This window comes from Rhea americana, unplaced genomic scaffold (genome assembly GCF_003343005.1).
Source record: "Rhea americana isolate MKP2758 unplaced genomic scaffold, rheAme1 scaffold_1, whole genome shotgun sequence".
Taxonomy (NCBI): domain Eukaryota; kingdom Metazoa; phylum Chordata; class Aves; order Rheiformes; family Rheidae; genus Rhea; species Rhea americana.
The window spans coordinates 3885968-3904883 of NW_028185038.1; the positions used below are offsets into that span (position 1 = coordinate 3885968).

General features: G+C 42.6%; 1 protein-coding gene across 7 annotated transcripts in view; it reads left to right on the forward strand.

The window, feature by feature from the left end:
* CELSR1 (cadherin EGF LAG seven-pass G-type receptor 1) overlaps positions 1-18916 on the forward strand; it is a 176243-nt gene that overhangs the window by 114887 nt on the left and 42440 nt on the right. For all 7 annotated transcript variants that reach the window (XM_085297689.1, XM_085326462.1, XM_085297697.1 and 4 more), the window contains exons 6-12: positions 11102-11259; positions 12340-12503; positions 13936-14061; positions 17187-17353; positions 17722-17907; positions 18247-18360; positions 18728-18902. In XM_085297689.1, the coding sequence (XP_085153815.1) occupies positions 11102-11259; positions 12340-12503; positions 13936-14061; positions 17187-17353; positions 17722-17907; positions 18247-18360; positions 18728-18902 (1090 nt within the window). The remainder of the gene's footprint in view (positions 1-11101; positions 11260-12339; positions 12504-13935; positions 14062-17186; positions 17354-17721; positions 17908-18246; positions 18361-18727; positions 18903-18916) is intronic.

Below are 18916 nucleotides of genomic sequence, written 5' to 3' on the forward strand. Positions count from 1 at the left end.
ATGACTTACATAAATGTCTATCACTTGTGACATCAGAACAGACATAGTTGCAGTCTGAGAGAATTCCTGAAATTAATCCTCCCAGTGGCTTCCAAACTAATTTATTAAAGGATTGAGAGGGATTTTCTAAACAAACAATGCAGTTGTTGAAGATTATGATAATGCCACTGTTGGTCAGATGCGGGCCCCACTACAGTATGAATTTTATTGGCTCAGAATGAGATCACATTCAGGCTTGCTGTGTTTACAGCATCTGTAATCAACACAGACCTGCTCTGGCGTTTCTGGGCATTGTGTGGTGAAGAACTCGTGCCATAAACATGCAGGACATTAATAGCAATGTTATGCAAAGTACCGAGGGAGAAGCAGCGCTGTAAAGATGGGAAATATCATTCCTTTAGGAACAATATACTTCTACGTGGCATATTTTTCCAATTAAAAAAAAAAACATTAAAAAATCCCTGCTTTTGTGAATTCACATTTCCAAACTTAAATTCATAATGTATTAAGAAATGCCAATAAAGCTTTTGTATGTTCTCTCAAGTGTGCAAGACAGAAAGTATATCAAAATGTAGTGCTTCATTTTAAAGCAAATCAGATATTCTTACTTAAGATTTGGCTGTATTTCTAATTTTATCACTTCCTTATCACTCACACTATGGCAAATATTTAGTATTTAATAACTGAAAGGTTGTTTCAGTCAGTGGTGACACAGCAAACAGTCAGGCAGTAGACAATACTAACTTCCAGCTGAGCACTGACTTTATTCTTTGCAAGATCATCAATTTGTACTGGATGCCTTTTCTTCTGCCGAATTTTCATGGGATCAAAAATTTTGTCATAGCTTGAACATGAAAAAAATCACAAGACATCAAAAACAGAGTGTGACGGCGGTCAAATCTTTAATTTTAGTTCTGTAAATCTGCAGAAATGTGAGGCCCACTTTTCACAGAGAAAATTGCAGGGAACTCTTCAGTTACCAGAAGAAGGAAAGCAATTTAAATGATACAGTTAAAACTTCATTTTATTTTCTAATCATGACCAAAATATGACCACTGTCCTGGGGGCATGCATATTTAACTTACCCTCCAACTGAAGAGGTCAAGTTTTTACTGGGTTGCCAATATTGTTAGCCAGATAAAGTTACGATAGTTTTTGATAGCTTTCTTAAAAGAACAAAGTTACTGTGTCACTGTGTCTACAGACTATTGTGTTTTTTGGTGAACAGACTCATGTGTGTACTAAGCATGACGGTAGCTAGTTCTTGAGGCACATCTACAATATATGTGCATGACCTTGAATTAGAGAAAGTTTTATCTATGCATTTGATCTTGTTTATCTATCTGTACTGTGTATTTTGCGGTGGTAGTGGGCATGGCCTTTTTAAAAAATGTAGCAATTAAAATTACAAGCATCTAAAGGAAGGGAAAGAAATTAGATTTTCCACTGCTGAATGCATGCCAGGATTTTACATTTAAAGTTCAAAATGTTGTTCTAGTCAAACACATAAAATGTTCCTTGTGTCTGAATGCAAAACATGTCATTTCCTACAAGCTCAAAACTAAATTTTTAAATTGCCATCATAAAAGTCAATCTGTGCAAAAATAGTTTGGTTTATGAGTCATTTCCTGGTGTTCCAGCCCAAGATTCAGAGATTCCAGTCCTTAGTCAGGCCCAATTCATCCTCTTGCACTCAAATCCTTAGGCTCATCACTGAAATTTCTAGTCTAGATAAGATCATGGATTTGGTATATGGAAACCGAAGCTTGACAAATTCTGTTTAGAAATAGCATGCAATATTATTAACAGTGATGGTATATAATCAGCAGAATAATTTGCCCAAGGTTCTGGTGGTTTCACCATTCTTTGAAGTCTTAAAACCAAGTCTGTATTTCCTTTCTTAAAGGCTCAGCAGGAAGCCATGGTCTTGAGGCAGGACTCCTCCAGGGTGAAGTCCTGTGATTGTATAAGGCGAAAGGCTGGCTAACTGATAGTATCAGTCCCTTTCAACCATAATGGGCAGCAAAAAGTATCTTGTGAAAACCCATATAGAGCTGCAGCCTGCACCGTAACAAGAAGGAAGGCCGGGAGCAAGGAGGACAGGAGACAGTACTGCTCTATGTCTGCCTTGTCCTTTCACTACACAACTATTGCTCCCTTGGGGGGGGTCTTTGGTCTGGCCTGTGACATCCATCCCTGCACTCCTAAGAACTGAAAACCCTCTGAGGGCAGGCTGGCTAATATTTATTTATTTATTTATTGGGTCCTGCTCTGACATGGTTATAGAGACCTGCAGGATTTAATGGGTACAGTGGAGGCAGCTGGTCTTTCCTTGCAGAACAGGCACATACAAACCTGGACTTAAAAACACAGTTCCCTCCAATTTCACCAATATTTATTCGTGCAGATTTCAATTAGTAGGTTGGTTGATTGTTTTGTTTTGTTTTTTTTTTCTGGTAAGGGGTAAGTGAAAAGTAATTGATATCTGAGAAAGGAAATCAGGATCTGGCTGTAGAGTGACATTCCATTGGCTTGACACAGAATAACAAATAACTCGCCTCTAAATCTGTGTGTCAGGAAATGAAAGTGTAAAGCAGTGAAAGTCATTTAGAGGTCATTGAAATGCAAAGTGTATCCTGCTCCAAAGCCCTGAATTGCTCAGCTACCTTTAACAGCTTTAAGAAATCTGTTACACTGCTAGGGAAGAAGTTGGCCAAGAAGGTAGAGAATGGTTTAATATCTTTCTCTCCTCTGTGTGCTTTTTGTAGTATTACTGTTGCAGAATTTGCAAACAACATCTGAAAATGATTAATGTTAGGGTGATCATTTCATATGCAAATGAGAACAATAACAATAATTCAGAAATAATTCCCAGGGTTTTCTCTTAGCAAATGGTGTTACGGACCATGGTTTGAAGTTAAAACCAAGCTGGGCTCCTACTCTTCTCTTCAGGAGAGGGCTGGAAACCTCATCCTTGTAAAAGGTACTCAGCACTCACTGTTGTCATTTCAGCAAATGGGCCAGAATTTAAATATTTAGCTTGTGTTCCTGTGCTTCTCTCTTACACCATTGGCATTTCAAGCCGTGTTGGTTTCCTGGTCTGCAGATGGCCGCTGCTGCAGCTCTCAGGGGAGCTGGCACAAGGTGATACCCCCTGAGCCCAGGTTGACTCCAGCTGTTTAGCACCTTCACACTGCAAAATTCCTCTGAAGTTTAGTGGAGCATCATGGCTGTTCCCAAAGTGGTGTTTATCGGTTCTTCTGTCTTTGAAGGCTAAAAAGATTCAAGGGAGTTACAACAGAGTTGGCAGAGCCTGAACGGTCATTTTGTCATAGCGAGGCCTTGAAGAGCGTGCTTCAAGGTGGTGCCCGGTATAGGGTGACGTGGTGGCTTGACAAGACAGCGCTTGGGTAGATGGAGGACATGGGGCAATAGGTAACAAGTGACATCCGGTGGCATTGGCAGTTAGTGACATATGCTCAGTTCTGGTTTCACTGAGGCTATGGCATTGCATTATTTTCTTGCTGTGATTCTTGACACTGTTCTTTTCCCCACATTAATGGCAGGTGAACATTTGTTCTTATAAACACAAGAAAGGTCTAAGTAGCTACAGATTTGGGTCTCTGTTGCTACAGAGCTATATCTATAATAACAACCATTTCTCACATTTGACTCTCACTATTTTTGTGCGCCTTTGTTTTGGAGAAGGTATGTTCTTTTTCCAAAAAAATGCCCTTGTCCTTTTCTTGGTTGCAAGAGAATATTTCCCCTCTCTATTCTATTTTAGACGGGGTGAAACACTGATTGAGCGTGGCATGCTGTTTCTAGCAGAGTCATTGAAATGGCACCTCAGGAATTCGGTACAAGCACTTTGAAGTGCACTGTTATCTCAATTTAATCACCCAGTAAATCTACAGTAACTCACCGATTCACAGGGAGCTTTTCAGGTATTTTACATCTGTCCGTGGAGTGAGGGGAAGCAGCACTTTACAGCTACCTCAGCTGCACCTGATCTCGCAGGAATATTTGTGTGATGGGGAGACCTGAGCAAAGACTCGGCCACAGCCTGAGGAGCAGCCCATGGAGCGGAGGAAGGGAGGTTTCCCTGGCTTTTAGAGACCCCGCCGTTGTCTCCCTTCAGTCACTCTGGGCAGCAGGTCACTTGCCAAGGTGTCACCAGAGAAGAAAACAGCACTAGTCCAAGGGGAGGGAGCCGCTTGGTGTGGACAAGAGTGTCTCATTCTACACTTTTCTGGCTATTACATGGACTCTGATAGCAATAATGTTCAATTTCTGTGTGCAAAATTAAGCTGTAAAACATATGCTATTTATAGAAGGCTGAAAGTATTTGGGAGCGGTATTTTTGGCAGGTACCTAGGGAAAAAAAGGTGAAGGGAGAAGGTATTGCTGAACTATGCGAGGAGAGTGCATGGAGGAGGAGGAGGAGGAGGGAAGGGAGGCAGCACAGGGGCAGAAGAGCAGGGCCAGCGAGCGGGAGAGGGGCAGCAGCAGGAGGGCCAGCTGCAGAGCAGTCCAGCGGGCAGGGAAGGAGCTGGGGAAGGCAGACAAGGAAACCTGCAGCAGAAAAGCACGTGTGGTGCTTGGTGTCTCGGACACAGAAAGCTGCACGTTCTCCGAGAGGAGTGGGCATGGTCTCCTAGCAAAAACGGGCGCTTCGGGCTGTGTCGCTGACTCATCAGCAAAGAGCAGAGAGGCACCTGGTAATACAAATCCGAGAGTACAATTTCCATTGCAGGCAAGAAAATCCCGTTCTTCCTGTCAGTACTGTGGCTGGCTTTGCCCCATTAGTCAAATCCAAGCATATGCCCTTTGCAGGAGCTGCGTGATAGCTGTGAAGACACCTGGCTAGGCAGTGCGGGAGGAAGGTGCGCTCCTGGGTGCCATGCGTGGGTGCTCAGGGCTGGCCGCAACGCCGTGGGGTGGACCTGGCGGCATCCACGCCGCCCTGTCGCCCCGCTGTGCCCAGCCCTCCCGCCTTGAATATCAGAGTTCAGCCTCCGATGCAGCTGTGAAGGAGATAACAAATCCATCTGGTAGAACCTGCTCAGCGTCCTGGCCCAGCCTGGTGTCTGGCTGATGAGCCTGAGACTATCCGCGTTTCAACGAGTTTGTCCAGGAAAAGGAGCGGGTCCGATGGCTTTTCTGGATTTGCGTTTTTGACTCAGTGGTGGGAAGCTTTTCGTTTTCCTTTTCACTGTCACAGGCTCTCGTGTTTCTTGGTGACTCCAGCCAAGTTTGTGTAAAGAAATGTCGTTAGCGTATTCGGGGAGTAGAGGGGGCACCTACATCGAAGGGCTGAGGATTTCGTGCGAAATATCTGTCCTGCTTTCCCGCTGACTAATCGTCAGGGATCCGGTGGAAGGAGTCTCCGTTCTTCCCTCTATATTATTTTAAAGGTGCTCTGGAAATAGGGAGGGGAAAGTTTTACAAAGCAGAGATCAACTGTAATGGTTGTCTTAATCTGACCCAATTTCCAGTTTCCCGATTGATCAAAACAGTCTACAAATTCGTATCACGGCATTAAGCTTCCCTGGCATTTACTAATTTCTTCCCCCTGGATTGCAAACTCCGCGCTTTCTCCCGGCCGCCCTTGTTGCTTCCTGCTTATTTATTTGCTTCCCCCGCCAGGCTCGGGCTCCGGCTGCCGCGTCCGACGAGCGGGCGGCCCCGGCTGGGAGTTAATGAGGTTTTTTTGACCACTGAAGCAGTGAAGTATTGCCTGGGAATCAGAGGCTTTTCTTCCCTTTCTGTGTGTTAGCTAGTTGCGCCGAGGCCAGCGGGTTAACGAAGGAAGCCCAGGAGGCTGGCGGGCTGCCTAATGAGGGGAGGCCGCGCGGGCGCGCGGGGGGCACCCGCGGCACCCCACGGCACCCCGGCGGGACGCGCCGCGTCGCCCCTCGCTCCCTTCGGCCCTCCTCGTGCTGGAGCTGCGAGCGCTGGGAAGCCGCGAGTCCGGGAGGACTCGAACACGCTGCGTTTTGCACCGGCCGCCCCGACTTTGGGGGGTTGAGCCGACGAATGCAGAAGAATGCTGTTTCGCTTTAAAAATAACTAGGAAACAGATTCTTTTTAACCTTTAACCACGCGTAACAGTCAATAGCTACTGATTAACAAAAACAGTCATTAGCTACTGATTAACAAAAACAGAAGGGCAACTTATTGTCCGGTAAGCAAACTCTTGGAAAGGTTGAAAAAGGCTGGCGCTGGGTTCAGGATGGCTTTTCTTTTTACAGAGTTGCACTTTTGAAGACAAACAAGCCAAGCTGTGCATGTTAATCCGTGCCACACAAAGCATTTTGATGAAAGACCAACTTTCTAAAATAGAATTTTTTAATGTGTGTGGTGAGCTAAGCACGGACTGTGTTTATAGTAGGCAACGTTATCTGTCCCCTGGAAAAACCAGGTCACTTCACGCCAAGCATAACTTGATCTGTTGTGTCTCATTTTCAAGGGTTCCCATTTTGTGTTCTCAACTGTTGGCCGTATTTACAGTTTGCTGCTACGTCGTCTCCCATATGGTCAGCTGCTTCAAAAGACACAAAGACACATTAAGTATATTAGAGAAAACTTTCCTTATCCACTCATCTGTATGTCTTTTCTGTTCACAGTGCATCATTAGACCATCTATACCTTTAATAACTGTGTGGGCACCAGCAGTTTAAATGTTTGCTATAAGAAAGCAGAGGATCCAAATGAAGCTGAGAAGCCTCCGAATAGCTGTTTCTGATGTTTTAAGTGGAATAGGAACAGTTGATCTGCAAACAGTAGATTTGCATGGTAGATTGTAAACTATAAACAGATGCGTTTTGATGACCTTCTGTCCTCTGTCTGGTCTCCATTTATAAAATGCATGTTAACAGATGAACTTCTTAGCATTTTATAGGCGCCTGTGAGAATATATGTGTGTTCATTTCTGTTGAAATTGTGAGAAGAGATCGGAACAGTTCATTGCTCCATACTTTCATTTCATAGAATCAGATTGGACGTGTGCAGGGAAGCACCTTTCTGGTGCTGTTCTTTCACTCCAGTATCAACTGCAACCAGAGAAAATCACGATAGGTGGCCTGTAACCATGTCAGCAGCAAAAGAAGGTAAATTCACCTTTGCAGCTTGAAAAGGTAGTTCTTCCAGGTCACAGCTGAGAACACTGGATGAGTGTGGGACATCTCACTGTCAATTTGGCTGTGATCTGGAAGATGCAGTTTTCAAAAGACATCCTGGGAGACTGTCATTCCTGTAATCACCTTTCACCTGCCTGTGCTTCTGTCTGTGCAGTGGGGAGTGCCAAGGTTTAGACACAAAATTTGAGACTGTCCACCCATAAAACAGAATCACTACTCTCCTCCATGAAAGCTTGGAGAGACAAAGTCAAGTTCTGTGACGTTCTGTACAGATGCATGTACTAATTGCCATTATTTGAGGAACATAAATATGGTTCATCTCATATTACAGATGGGGAGAAAGGTAGGCGAAAGGGAGTGCTATGCCCCACGAAACAGGATGTGTCAATGTGCAAAGGGAACAAGAAATGCCATTGCTCTGGCTTCTGCTATTTAACATACAGTTCGCAAGTCACATTCTTTTTCTTTTCCAGGCAAGTCTGTAGTCAACTACAGCAAGCAAACATAAATGTCCATGCAAGCTACTTGGATATAGGATAAAGAAAATATTTGAAGAAGACATTGTATGATGGTGGCAATACTCTGCATGACTCATTTTTTTTTTCTTGAGTCCAGAATGAAGACACTTTATTCCTAGTTTGCTTAAGGAAGACCAAGCTCTCTTTCTTGCCCTGTTTGTACCTCTTCTTATTACTCACTTTTACAGCATGTGGTCTTTAAGTTTGAATCTCAACCTTTTTCTGGACGGGCACTAAGTAAAAAGGCAGTCTTTAGGACTGGGCAGGCAAGGTAAATTTTCAGCTCCATGAGCAGGAACTCAGTTACGTGACTCGCACTGCCATTAATGGGGGTCATGCTGGTAAATTCCTGTACACCACATTGAACTTTTACTTGTGAATGCAGAACTGGCACAGCTAACGAAACTTGGCTTTCAGGTAGCATGGTGTGTCAGGAGATGAGTCTGACAGGCAGAAAGGATTGCTAAGTACCCAGCTGAAAGTCTGGCTCTAACTTCTTGAACATATTTCCAGAAAATAATGATGTGAATTAATGCTGTTGTGTATTAGCCTTTCCTTCTGTTACAGATCAGTCTTGCTCCAGTGTTATTCCACAGAAGCCAAGGAATTTTATACCCCTTTGTTCTGATACTAAGGTGTCCATTGCAATGATAGCATCCTCTCATTTGCAGACTTTTCTTCAGCCTTTACTTTGACTGGCTAAATATACCAAGTCCTTTTTGTGTGTTTGATCAGGTGAGCTTTCCATTGCCCTGGCTGCAGTTCTGTGCGTCTCCTGTAATTGGAATTCATCTTTAATAAATGAAATCAAAATTGTCCACAATACTTCAAATGCCAATATCCTATTTAATACATAAAAATTTGCTCATACCCATCTTCCCCAAAACCCACTATTGTATACTGTTGTATTGCTTTTCTTGTACTTTAATCACACCATGGTTCATAATTCTCTTGTAGTCAATTAATCCAGTTAATTCTTCCTGCTTTTGCATCATTTATAGCTGATGACCTGCAATAGAAGTTTTTGTCATTGCACTGCAAGTTTCATGACATATAATTAATTCTCTTTCTGAGACTCACATACCTAAAGTGATTCCTTTCTTTTTGGTGCATGATACTCTAAATACCCTCTGTTTTACAAGCAAATGGTATTTAGTATTAATGAAAATATTAAATAAATCAGTTTCATTATTGAGTTCTGAAGGAACTCTTAACTTAAGCTCCCTCCATTCCAATTTTTTATTTTTATTCAGATTACTTCAGTTATAAAATATTCCCTAAGCTGGGTGCTGAGAAGATGAGTGAAGTAGTACTTGCCACATATAAGAGAAAAAAAAGGTGCTTGTCACATGAACTCAGAGAATCTCCCTATCCTTTCCCAGTGACATACCCTTCCATTTTGGGAAAAAGCCTGTTATACAAAATGAGCCTGCTGATACTATCAGAAAATCATGTGTTTGTACTGAATGTAGTTTGAACTGGTATATTTTAATGCACATAAATATCCCATTTCTTCTTTATCCACTTATGAGGATCCTAACTGGTCACCTAAACCACAGAGCTGCCAGAGGTCTGGGTTGCAATGGCCAGTCAATATCTAGAGGAAAACTTTGCAATTTCTATGCTAAATAGAAAGGGATGGAAGGGAGGAGAAGCTTTTGCTTCTGCAGTTAGTTGACTGTGAAGGAGCAGCTGCAAACTGATGAATCTCATCAGGCTGCAAGCTCGACTAACACAGGGCAGATACCCCCTGCTAAGAGGATAAATACCCTTCCTTTGTCACCGGTCCCAGGCAGTAAACAATAGGTTATTTCAGTGAAGCAAGAGAACATAAACGTTAATCAAATCATTCCCCCAAATGAATAGAAGTAGCACCCGCAATATAAACATTTGAATTTTAGAAGGGAAGGTCTGCCTCTTGGCTGATTGATTTTCTATGGACTTTGAAAAGCTGCTTACTAACATTTTCGGCATTGCATACAACACCATTTTCAGCATAGCAATTACGTATTTTTCCTGCCTTTTCCAAGCTAGGCAGTTGTAAAGTCGAGGGAGCATAGGAAAAATAAAATCTTCATTAATATCACTTAGCAGAGGTCAAAACCTTATACTACATAACTGCCAAAGCATATGGTCACATTAGTTTTTGGTAGAGGAAATGGAAAGTACTTTCCAACTGGAACTAACACCAGGAAATATCTTTTTTAAATTGTTTTTTATACATTGAGATAATTACCTAGATGAATAAATCTGTATCTCTGTACAGATGATGAAACCAACTTTAAGCGTTTTTGCGTATTTCTGTGTGTACAGCTGAAGCAGCGAGAATAGGCCTTTTTCCCCCCGCTGCCTCCTTGTTTGCTCTACACATACGAATTGCAGTTTGCAGTTGAGCAATACGTGTTTCAAAGTGAGCATACAGCAAACTTCGGTGTAACGCCCGGTCTTCTTCCCTCTTCATATGGCTACAACTGTTGTTGATCGATGAATCGTGAAAGTGTCTCCTGGTTTGATACAGCTTTGTACATAAGAAATTATGCTGTGTGTCTGGGTCAGAGCCCAGCCCCTTCTCTCCCGCGAGGCATCCCTGTGCCCTCAGAGGGACGGCAGCAGAGCTCATCACTTCTCCTTTGCAGATAAAGTTCACGGAGATCCCATGTGGGTGGTGGATTAGGACCCTATAGCTCTCCATGAACACTGACCATGAAAAACAATGTTCTGCTACAATTTGCTGTTTACGTGCCGCAGAGCGATTAGGAGACTTTGATTAGGGCAGAAGCATGTTCACTGTGATAATTCCAGTTTCATGGCCATACTCCCCACCATTCGCCGGGGGAGTAGTTTCCTGCCACTTGGGTGAACTGGAGATCAGGGCTGGCCTGAGCATTTCTTGACAGCTCTACAGGGTTGGGCTCAGCTCCCTCATGGTCATCAGGGGACCCCTTGCTACAGCCTTTTTTGGAGCCTGCAGTCCTCGCTGGAGGCTCGGACAGAGTACCCTGTTCAGGGAAAACTTGTATTTAGGCCTTTAGCCTCAGCTGTGGCATTACATATTTTTACATTTTCTTGCCTTTGGACAAAAACAATGTTAAAATTCAAGCAAGTTCACTCACTTGAGATGAAGAGTCACAAGATGAACAAAATTTATTAGAGTTCACTGTGCAGAAATAGGAAAACACGTGTTTGAAGTGATTTGGGCCAAAATGGTTCAACAGTGGAAATGAACCATCAGTTGCTTCTGGCCATGCCATGTATTGCATTGGGTGTGAACACCCTTTACAGTCACCCATTTGGTAACTATCTTAATGCTTTCTTAATGCTTTTGTGTTTGCACATCCTGTTTTAGTCCCTTTCCAGGGGTGATGTTGCTGAGCTGGCTGGAGCAGCATTCAAATAGTGTGTGCATATAGCATTACACGATGTGTCATTTATTTCTTGAAGCCCAACATTGGGCGATTAGGAATTCCCCACGGACCTTCGGGGGAGAAGGTGGCCGTTGTAACCGTGGATGACTGTGACACGGCGGTGGCTGTGCGCTTCGGGAGTCTTATTGGCAACTACACATGCGCTGCCCAAGGGACTCAGACCGGCTCGAAAAAGTAAGGACTTCCTGTGTGCTTTTTCCACTCATTCTCTTATTTCGGGGGAGAATCAACAGTATGTGATTAACCATTAGGCAGATTAGGTTAGCAAAAGAGATACAATTTACCAAGAAAAAATGACAAATTTTAATTTAGCAGATGAAATTTGGTGGAGGCAACTGCAAGAGTTAGCACAGTGGGAGGAATGCATTGATCTTCTATACAGACAAGTGCCTAAATTACTTGCAAAGTGCAAGAAAAAGTTCTGAAGATCAATATAGATGGTTCCAAAAAGCTATCTACTTAATATGAAAATGTATGGAAAAGAGCAAATAAAATGTTAGACTTTATTGAGGGGATGTCTGAACAGCTTGTTACTGCCATCATTTGAATTAATACTCCTTGCTTAAAAGGACATAGAAATAATGGAGTGAAAATCATTACCTAGGGAAAAAGAATTTCCTGTGAGGAAGGGCTGAAAGTTTAGTACTACTTCGTTTAAAGAGGAGATGGATTGCAAGCAACACAGTACAGATAAAGTAATGACTGATGACAGAAGGGCCGTTGAGATGAACATACTGCTCTAAAATCACAAGGGGGACATCATAAAAATTAGGGCTAATTCAAGCTGACCAAATATTATTAAGACTAAGATCTTCAGAGCATTATAAAAAAGGTTGGACATTTTATAATAACAAGGTCATTATACCAAAATCAAAATCTATGGCATCTTAACCCGTCTGGTGCAGAGTATAGACTAACCCCTGGGAACTGGAATCAGAAGTGTCCCACAGCTGCACATTGTCTCATAATTTTCATTTTCTTTCTCTCAAACTGATCACTGTCAGAGACAGATCATTGAATTCCTGTATGTATACGACTACTCCTAAGTTACAGGTTATGATCTTTTGGTAATGTCACTGAGATTAGTTGTTTTACTGGAAAGTCCTGAAAAGCAGATCTAGTAGTAAAGAGGTGTGTGGCAGTATCAGTAAATCAGACATCTCAAATGTACATCTGGGATACCGCAAGGTAAAAAGAAAAAAAACCAAAACAAACTATACCCCCAGAACTGTGACCGTTTCTTTGTTTCTTTAGATCTTTGGACCTGACTGGCCCTCTTCTCCTCGGCGGTGTGCCGAACCTGCCTGAAGATTTCCCTGTGCACAACAGACAGTTCATAGGCTGTATGAGGAACCTCTCTGTTGACAGCAAGCCGATCGACATGGCCAGTTTCATAGCCAACAACGGCACTCTGCCAGGTGGGAGCTGCTACGCCTTCAAAAGTCGGCGAGAAAAAGCTCTCGGCCACGTACGAGCGTGTGCGAGGGGAAGGCACGGTGGGGAACCCCACGGGAGACCAGGTGGTCTGAAAGGGCCCCGGCGTCTCCCGGTGGCCCCCTTGGTGCGAGGTGCTCGCTCCGGGCCACGCGGCGGGGGGACGGGACGGCTGCGCGCCCCTCGCTTATTTGAGCGAGGTGTGATCGGTGCCGGTGCCAAGGACCGGTGCGCCGCATACAGCGTAAAGTGGCACTTCAGGGCACGTTCAGACCTTCTGCCTTCCTGCGGATTTCACCCAGGAATTTGCACAATTTACCCCTAAAGAAGCTTTTTGTCTTCTTTAAAAAAATTACCCGTTAAATGTCACTTTGCTTTGAGAACTGATAGGATTAGTTTATGAGAAAGGAAATTATTTTAATGACTTTCCATCAATTATATTTATCCTTTAAATCAAATTCTGCAGTCGTTTGAATCTGAAACTTGCTTCATGAAGCAGCCTGTAGGAGCTTCTAGTCTGGTTTGTAGTGCCTGGATCCCTGACCGTGATTAGCTCTGATGTACAAAATGCTCTCATCATCATAAAACTGGCACTTAATGGAGGAATGGCAAGTCCCTTCCTTCTGTAATGCCTAAATTGCAGCTCTTTTAGATATGTTCTATTGATCATGGATTAAGAAGGGAGTTGCAACACTAACTTCAAAATACTCTTTTGTCTTGAGGCTTATAATTAACAGTTGTGTCTCTAATATTAGTTAAACACGAGGTTTTACTTTATGAAAATAGGTAGCACGAAAAGCATGGCAAAAGAAGCATTTTCTTCAGGATGGATTTTTTCCTCATTTGGAAGGGTATTCTATATGTTTTAACATGACACACCACAGCTTATAGTGTTACACTAGTCTGTGACACTATGTTATTGGCTTTCCCTAGGCAGTGTCTTGGTTACGTGTCATTAACTTAAGAACAGTAGTCCTGAGTCACAGCACTGGTCCATATGGCTGTCTCCTGCTGTGGCCAGCTGTGGCCAGCCAGGAAAGAGTACGAAAACAGGACAAGCATGTAATGGTATTTCCCCCAAATTTTCTGTTAATCTCCAGAGATTTACAGCCTAGTGACTCTGTTCAATAGCCTTTGATAGATTTTTCTTTATGAATTTGACATTTGCTGAGCTCATGGAAACTTGCCATCCACTTTTTACTTGATCAGCTTCAAGGGTATTAAAAAAAAAAAACTATAATGATTAAGTATTGTGTCTTGACAGAAACTCAGATATAGTCATTCAGAGTCCTTTTTTTTGTTAAAGCCATGCGATAGTCTGGGATGCCATGGTGTGATGCAGCTGCTGTGCTCACCTGCAGAAGTATCGAGTGGTTTCAAGTAACTGTTTTTCTGATTTATTTTTCTGACTTCTAGGCTGTGCAGCGCAAAGGAACTATTGTGAAATTAACTGGTGCCAGAATGGAGGCACATGTGTGAATAAGTGGAATACTTACATCTGTGAGTGTCCCATACGGTACGGAGGGAAAAACTGTGAGCAAGGTAGGATACACAAACCTCTTCATGCGTAGTCATGTGTGCACATTTCATTAGTAATCATTTGTAATCATTAACATATATGCCAAACTCTGATGCTTAGGGGATAGATAATGGAAGATTGCAACTAAGACTAGAAGTCACCCATATATATTTGAAGTAATTGTGAGATCACCTATATAGTAAATATGATATCTGACTTACTATGATTAATAGTAACAGCTTTTTTGATTTACTTGCATTAGCGAAGTTGTTCTACAGAGCTTGGCAGCATTTAGTAATTTGTTTATAGTAAAAATACCTGGTCCTAAGCCCCTTTAAAACAGTGGAAAGAATCCTGCTGACTTTATTGGGCTTTGACTCAAACTGGGGATGAATGTGCATTTTTAATCATCACTTTTCTTGGCAAGAAGGCAGTCTCTGCTGAGTAAGAGCACTTTCAATTTTATTGGTTTTTTCTTTGATTGAATACAATGTGCATACATGTGTAAAACCTCATTAATGAAGGATGAGGAAGGAGCAGCAGGTGTGTTTTATAGGGAATGAAAGACCTGTAGTTAGCTCCTTTCCAAGGAAGCAAGGAAGAGTGTGCATAGAGGAGATCCGTGGGTTCAGTGCTGGTGCAGCTGCCAGTGCCCACCGTAAGGTGGTTTCACCATGTCTGCTTGTGGGTTGCTCATTTGTAGTCACATTTTGCTGGAAGTTTCCCAGAAGGACACCCTGCTTAAACTAGATGTAGCTTTCCAAGATGCAGAAGTCCAAGTTCTGGCCTCACTTGTTCTGACGCAGATGTGGTGTGTCTTCATTTCCATTATCCTTTCATGACACTTAGCCCACAATAGTTTGCAATATGAGCAAAGATTTTGTTCTTTTGATATTTCTACCCCCAAACCAGACATTCTGGACTACCTCAGCAGGATATGGACCCTGGAAAGGCAGTCCTAATCTTGAGGCTTCCAAACCATGGTGCACATACCATAGCTGGTATGCAAACCACTTCAGTATGGTATGCCTCTGCCCGGGAGAGATTTAGGTTGCAGCAATTGCTCCCACCTTGCCTTTGTAGAAGCAGCTTAAGAAGAGAGGGATACAGATAGAACACACAGTTAGGTTTCTGATTTAGGAAATAATGGCCTGTAGTAGGAGGCTGAGGGAGAAAGGATGATGGAGGCCTCCTCCTGTGTTCCACCTCTCACAAAGCTCAGAGCTGCTATTACTACCACTAGCAAGGTACCTGATTTCTGCGGCAATTCCTCAAGTATTTTGAGCTCTCCAGGTTTGTGTGAAAATCTTTTTTCCATGTGCCTCATGTCAAATATCTTTGTCAATGAAGTTCTTATGTTTTCTTCATGAGTTGTGTAGCACCTCTCTGTTGGCCTCACTGGTGCAAAGCCCATGCTGAGAGGATGCCAGAACTGTGCTGGGATAAATGGGGAGTAGTAACGTCATGTATAAAGAATATTATTTCCTACATCTTTCTCTTAGTTTTGAAGTGCCAAAGTATCTATTTGGGGATTTAAAATGTCACTTCAGGAATGTCTTTTAGGCAGCATTTGATGCTCAATTTGGTTAGAGCAATACAGTTCACACCAATCACAGCATTACTGTCCTCCAGCTTCAGAGTTCTTCTATATCCTAAGTGCAGTGAGACTTGAGCATTTTCTTTGTTATTATGTAAATACTTATTCTTACTAAGCTCTCAGTATATTAAGATCTTTTTTTAGGATTTGTGGCCAGCAGTCCACTTGTTTCTTTGATTATATTTGTGGGCCAATTGTCCCCAAGAAAAAATCACAAGCCCTGAAAAACTAAGGAATTTTTCTGAAATGTAACCAAAGATTTCAAAAGCCTGAAGTTAAAGTCAGGAGGGATCACTGACACACAGTTCTCCTGACATTCAGCCTATTCATTTGAGTGCTGAGATGTGTCCAATGACCCTAATAGTATTAGCTATCATTAGGCAGCTATTTTGAAAAAGTTGTAGCTAAAATATTTGCATTATTGTGTAGGGGTGAGTGGCCAATGCATTCCTTAAACTGCTTTAGCAGTGCTGGACCTACTTCGGTTTCTCAGGGAGCACTGGCTTTGGTGGGTTAAGAAGTCAACTTTTTTGATTGCCAGCTCTTCAGAAACTATGCTTATTTTATGCTATGCATTTAAAGAGTACCTTCTGCAATAATAGTTCCCATCTTCAAGGCAGGAGGCTCTGGGCATTGCTGTGAAGCCAGTAATGACTAAATGCTCCCGGCAGGCGATGGGAAGGGCAGGCAGAGGGCAGGGAGGGCTGGGGGGCAATTTCGGCTTCCCCAGTAGCGTAAGGTCCCCCCTGGTCCCTGGGGAAGGATGCGGCCAGGAGGGGATGTAGGAAGGGAGTCTTACTGGTGAGCTTGGGAAGAAAAGGGGGACAGTGCGATGATGTGGAAGCTGGCGGCTGATTTTGCTTCAGTTAACAGAATCGACTGGCTGCAGCCTTAGAGAAGGGAAAATTGAGTTCAAATTCGGGCAAGATGAGAGACGAGAGCACCATTGCAGCACTCAGCTCTAGATGCTTAACGGAGAGAATTTTGGTAATCCCACAAGAGCTTGCTCCCTGTGAAAAGACTGTGTAGCTCGTGCAGCTGAACAACCTGGCCCTGGAGTATTTGAAATTAAATAATATTTCCTGTAGACTCAGATCCATTTCCTCTTTTAAATCTGTTAATTAGAACCAGGTAATCAAGGATATGTTGAAAATGTCTGTAGCAAGTATTACCGTCATTCTTCCTGCTCTGTCCACCCACTCGTCATCAAAATTGTATCAGTAGAGATAATGAATTTAGCTTTTTAGGAACATCTCTCATTTGGGTAATACAGCAGCACTGTGGAAGGGTAGCCTTAGAGTGAAGGTGAGCACAGAGACAAGCTACCACAAACCAAGGAGGGTTGTGAATTTATAGCATTTTCAGCTGCTTCCCAGTAACTCCCCTGGGCCAGGTCTTACCCTATAGTAAATGAAAAACAGCTCAGTGGAAGAGGGATTAGTTACTTTGCATCCTGCAAAAGTAGCTAATGCACCAATGCAGTGTAGTTCCCACTCTTAACCTTGGCCTCAAGGGATATAAAGTGTTTCTGTCTTGTCTTTTGATTTACAGTGATGCCTTCTCCTCAGCGGTTCAGTGGGGAAAGCATCATCATTTGGAGTGACCTCGATATAACCATCTCTGTGCCATGGTACATTGGGCTTATGTTTAGGACCCGGAAAGTCAATGGCATGTTAATGCAAGCTAACGCTGGAACTGGATCGAAGATCAACATTCAGGTAAAAAATGTGGCCTTCTTTGTTTAGAAAAGAAATTCTCTCTCCTCCCCGACACCATACCAGTGTGATCCACCTATCAGTGGCTTTGACCGTACAAACTACATATCTGATTAGTCCACCCAGCAAAACATGTATCAATACATACAAATGATTTCTTCAGAATTTGACTTTTGATCATTCTAAAATTCAGATGTTCTGATGTGAGGTGATTTTTTTAAACAAAGGTATGAGTATGCATTGCTATAGATGAGAAAACTGTCTTTTTATTGTCTTTTTTTTCTTTAGAGATTTGTTTGGGAAGTGCTAAGTTTGGGAAGGGCTCTAAACAAATATGCAGTAACAAATAGACGTGTTTTTTTTTTCAACAGATACTGAACAACTATGTGCAATTTGAAGTGTACAGTGGCCTGAACCAGGTTGCTAGTTTGAAGATGACCCAGTCGCGAGTCAGTGACGGGGAATGGCATCATTTATTAATAGAGCTCAAGAGTGCTAAAGATGGTAAAGACATCAAGTACCTAGCTGTCATGTCCTTGGACTACGGGATGTATCAGGTGAGGTAGCATCATAATTTTGCCATTTAGCACTGCAGAAATATTTTCAGGAGAAAGTAGATTAAAGAATTGTGGAAAAATACTTATATTGTGAGGCATGTTCTACCATGACTTGTGCCTAATGAAGCCCCATTATTTTATAAAGTGCAATGGAAAAATATCTTCTGAACAAGTCTGTAAAAGGTGACATCCTCTGAAGAGATATCTATCTCCTGACAGCTTTGATCATTTTTCTTTAGTCTACTGTCAGCTACTGCTTGACTCCATCACTGCAGAAGGTTGCTGTGTGTGTTGCAGAGGGTGATCGTGCCCCTTACCTCCTGTCCCTTTCTTCCACAGAGCACTGTGCAGATAGGCAATCAACTGCCAGGACTGAAAATGAAAAGCATCATTGTGGGAGGTGTCTCTGGAGACCAGCTCTCAGTTCAGCAGGGATTTTATGGCTGTATGCAGGTATGAAGTGAGAACTGTAGTAGCTGACTCTGAACTTATAAGAAAATACCCATATGAAGACATGTGGGTTTTTTCCCTTTTTATGCATTCCCAAACAGTTCTTTTTTCCTCTATCAAAATTTCTGAGAATCTAAATAGTGAAGTTTGTGCACTTTCCCAAGTACAAATCTAATCTTGCAGGGTAGCAGCTTTTTTCTACTGTTTCTCTGGTTTGATCAAAATTGGCATTTGAAAAAAATCTGATTTTGGCTCATATCTTTAAGTGTGACCTCATAGATTAATGGAGTTAGTGAGAGATGTAATACTGTATCCTAAAAGATACAATAATACTCTAAATTTTTAAAAAAAGATTGCCTTTTGTGACCAGGGTGTAAGAATGGGAGAGACATCTACAAACGTAGCTACACTCAACATGAAGCAGGCTATCAAGATCAATGTAAAGGAGGGCTGTGAAGTGGATAACCCTTGTGACTCCAACCCATGTCCTCAGCACAGCTACTGCAGTGACGACTGGGACAGCTATTCCTGTGTCTGCGACCCAGGTAACACAGTGACC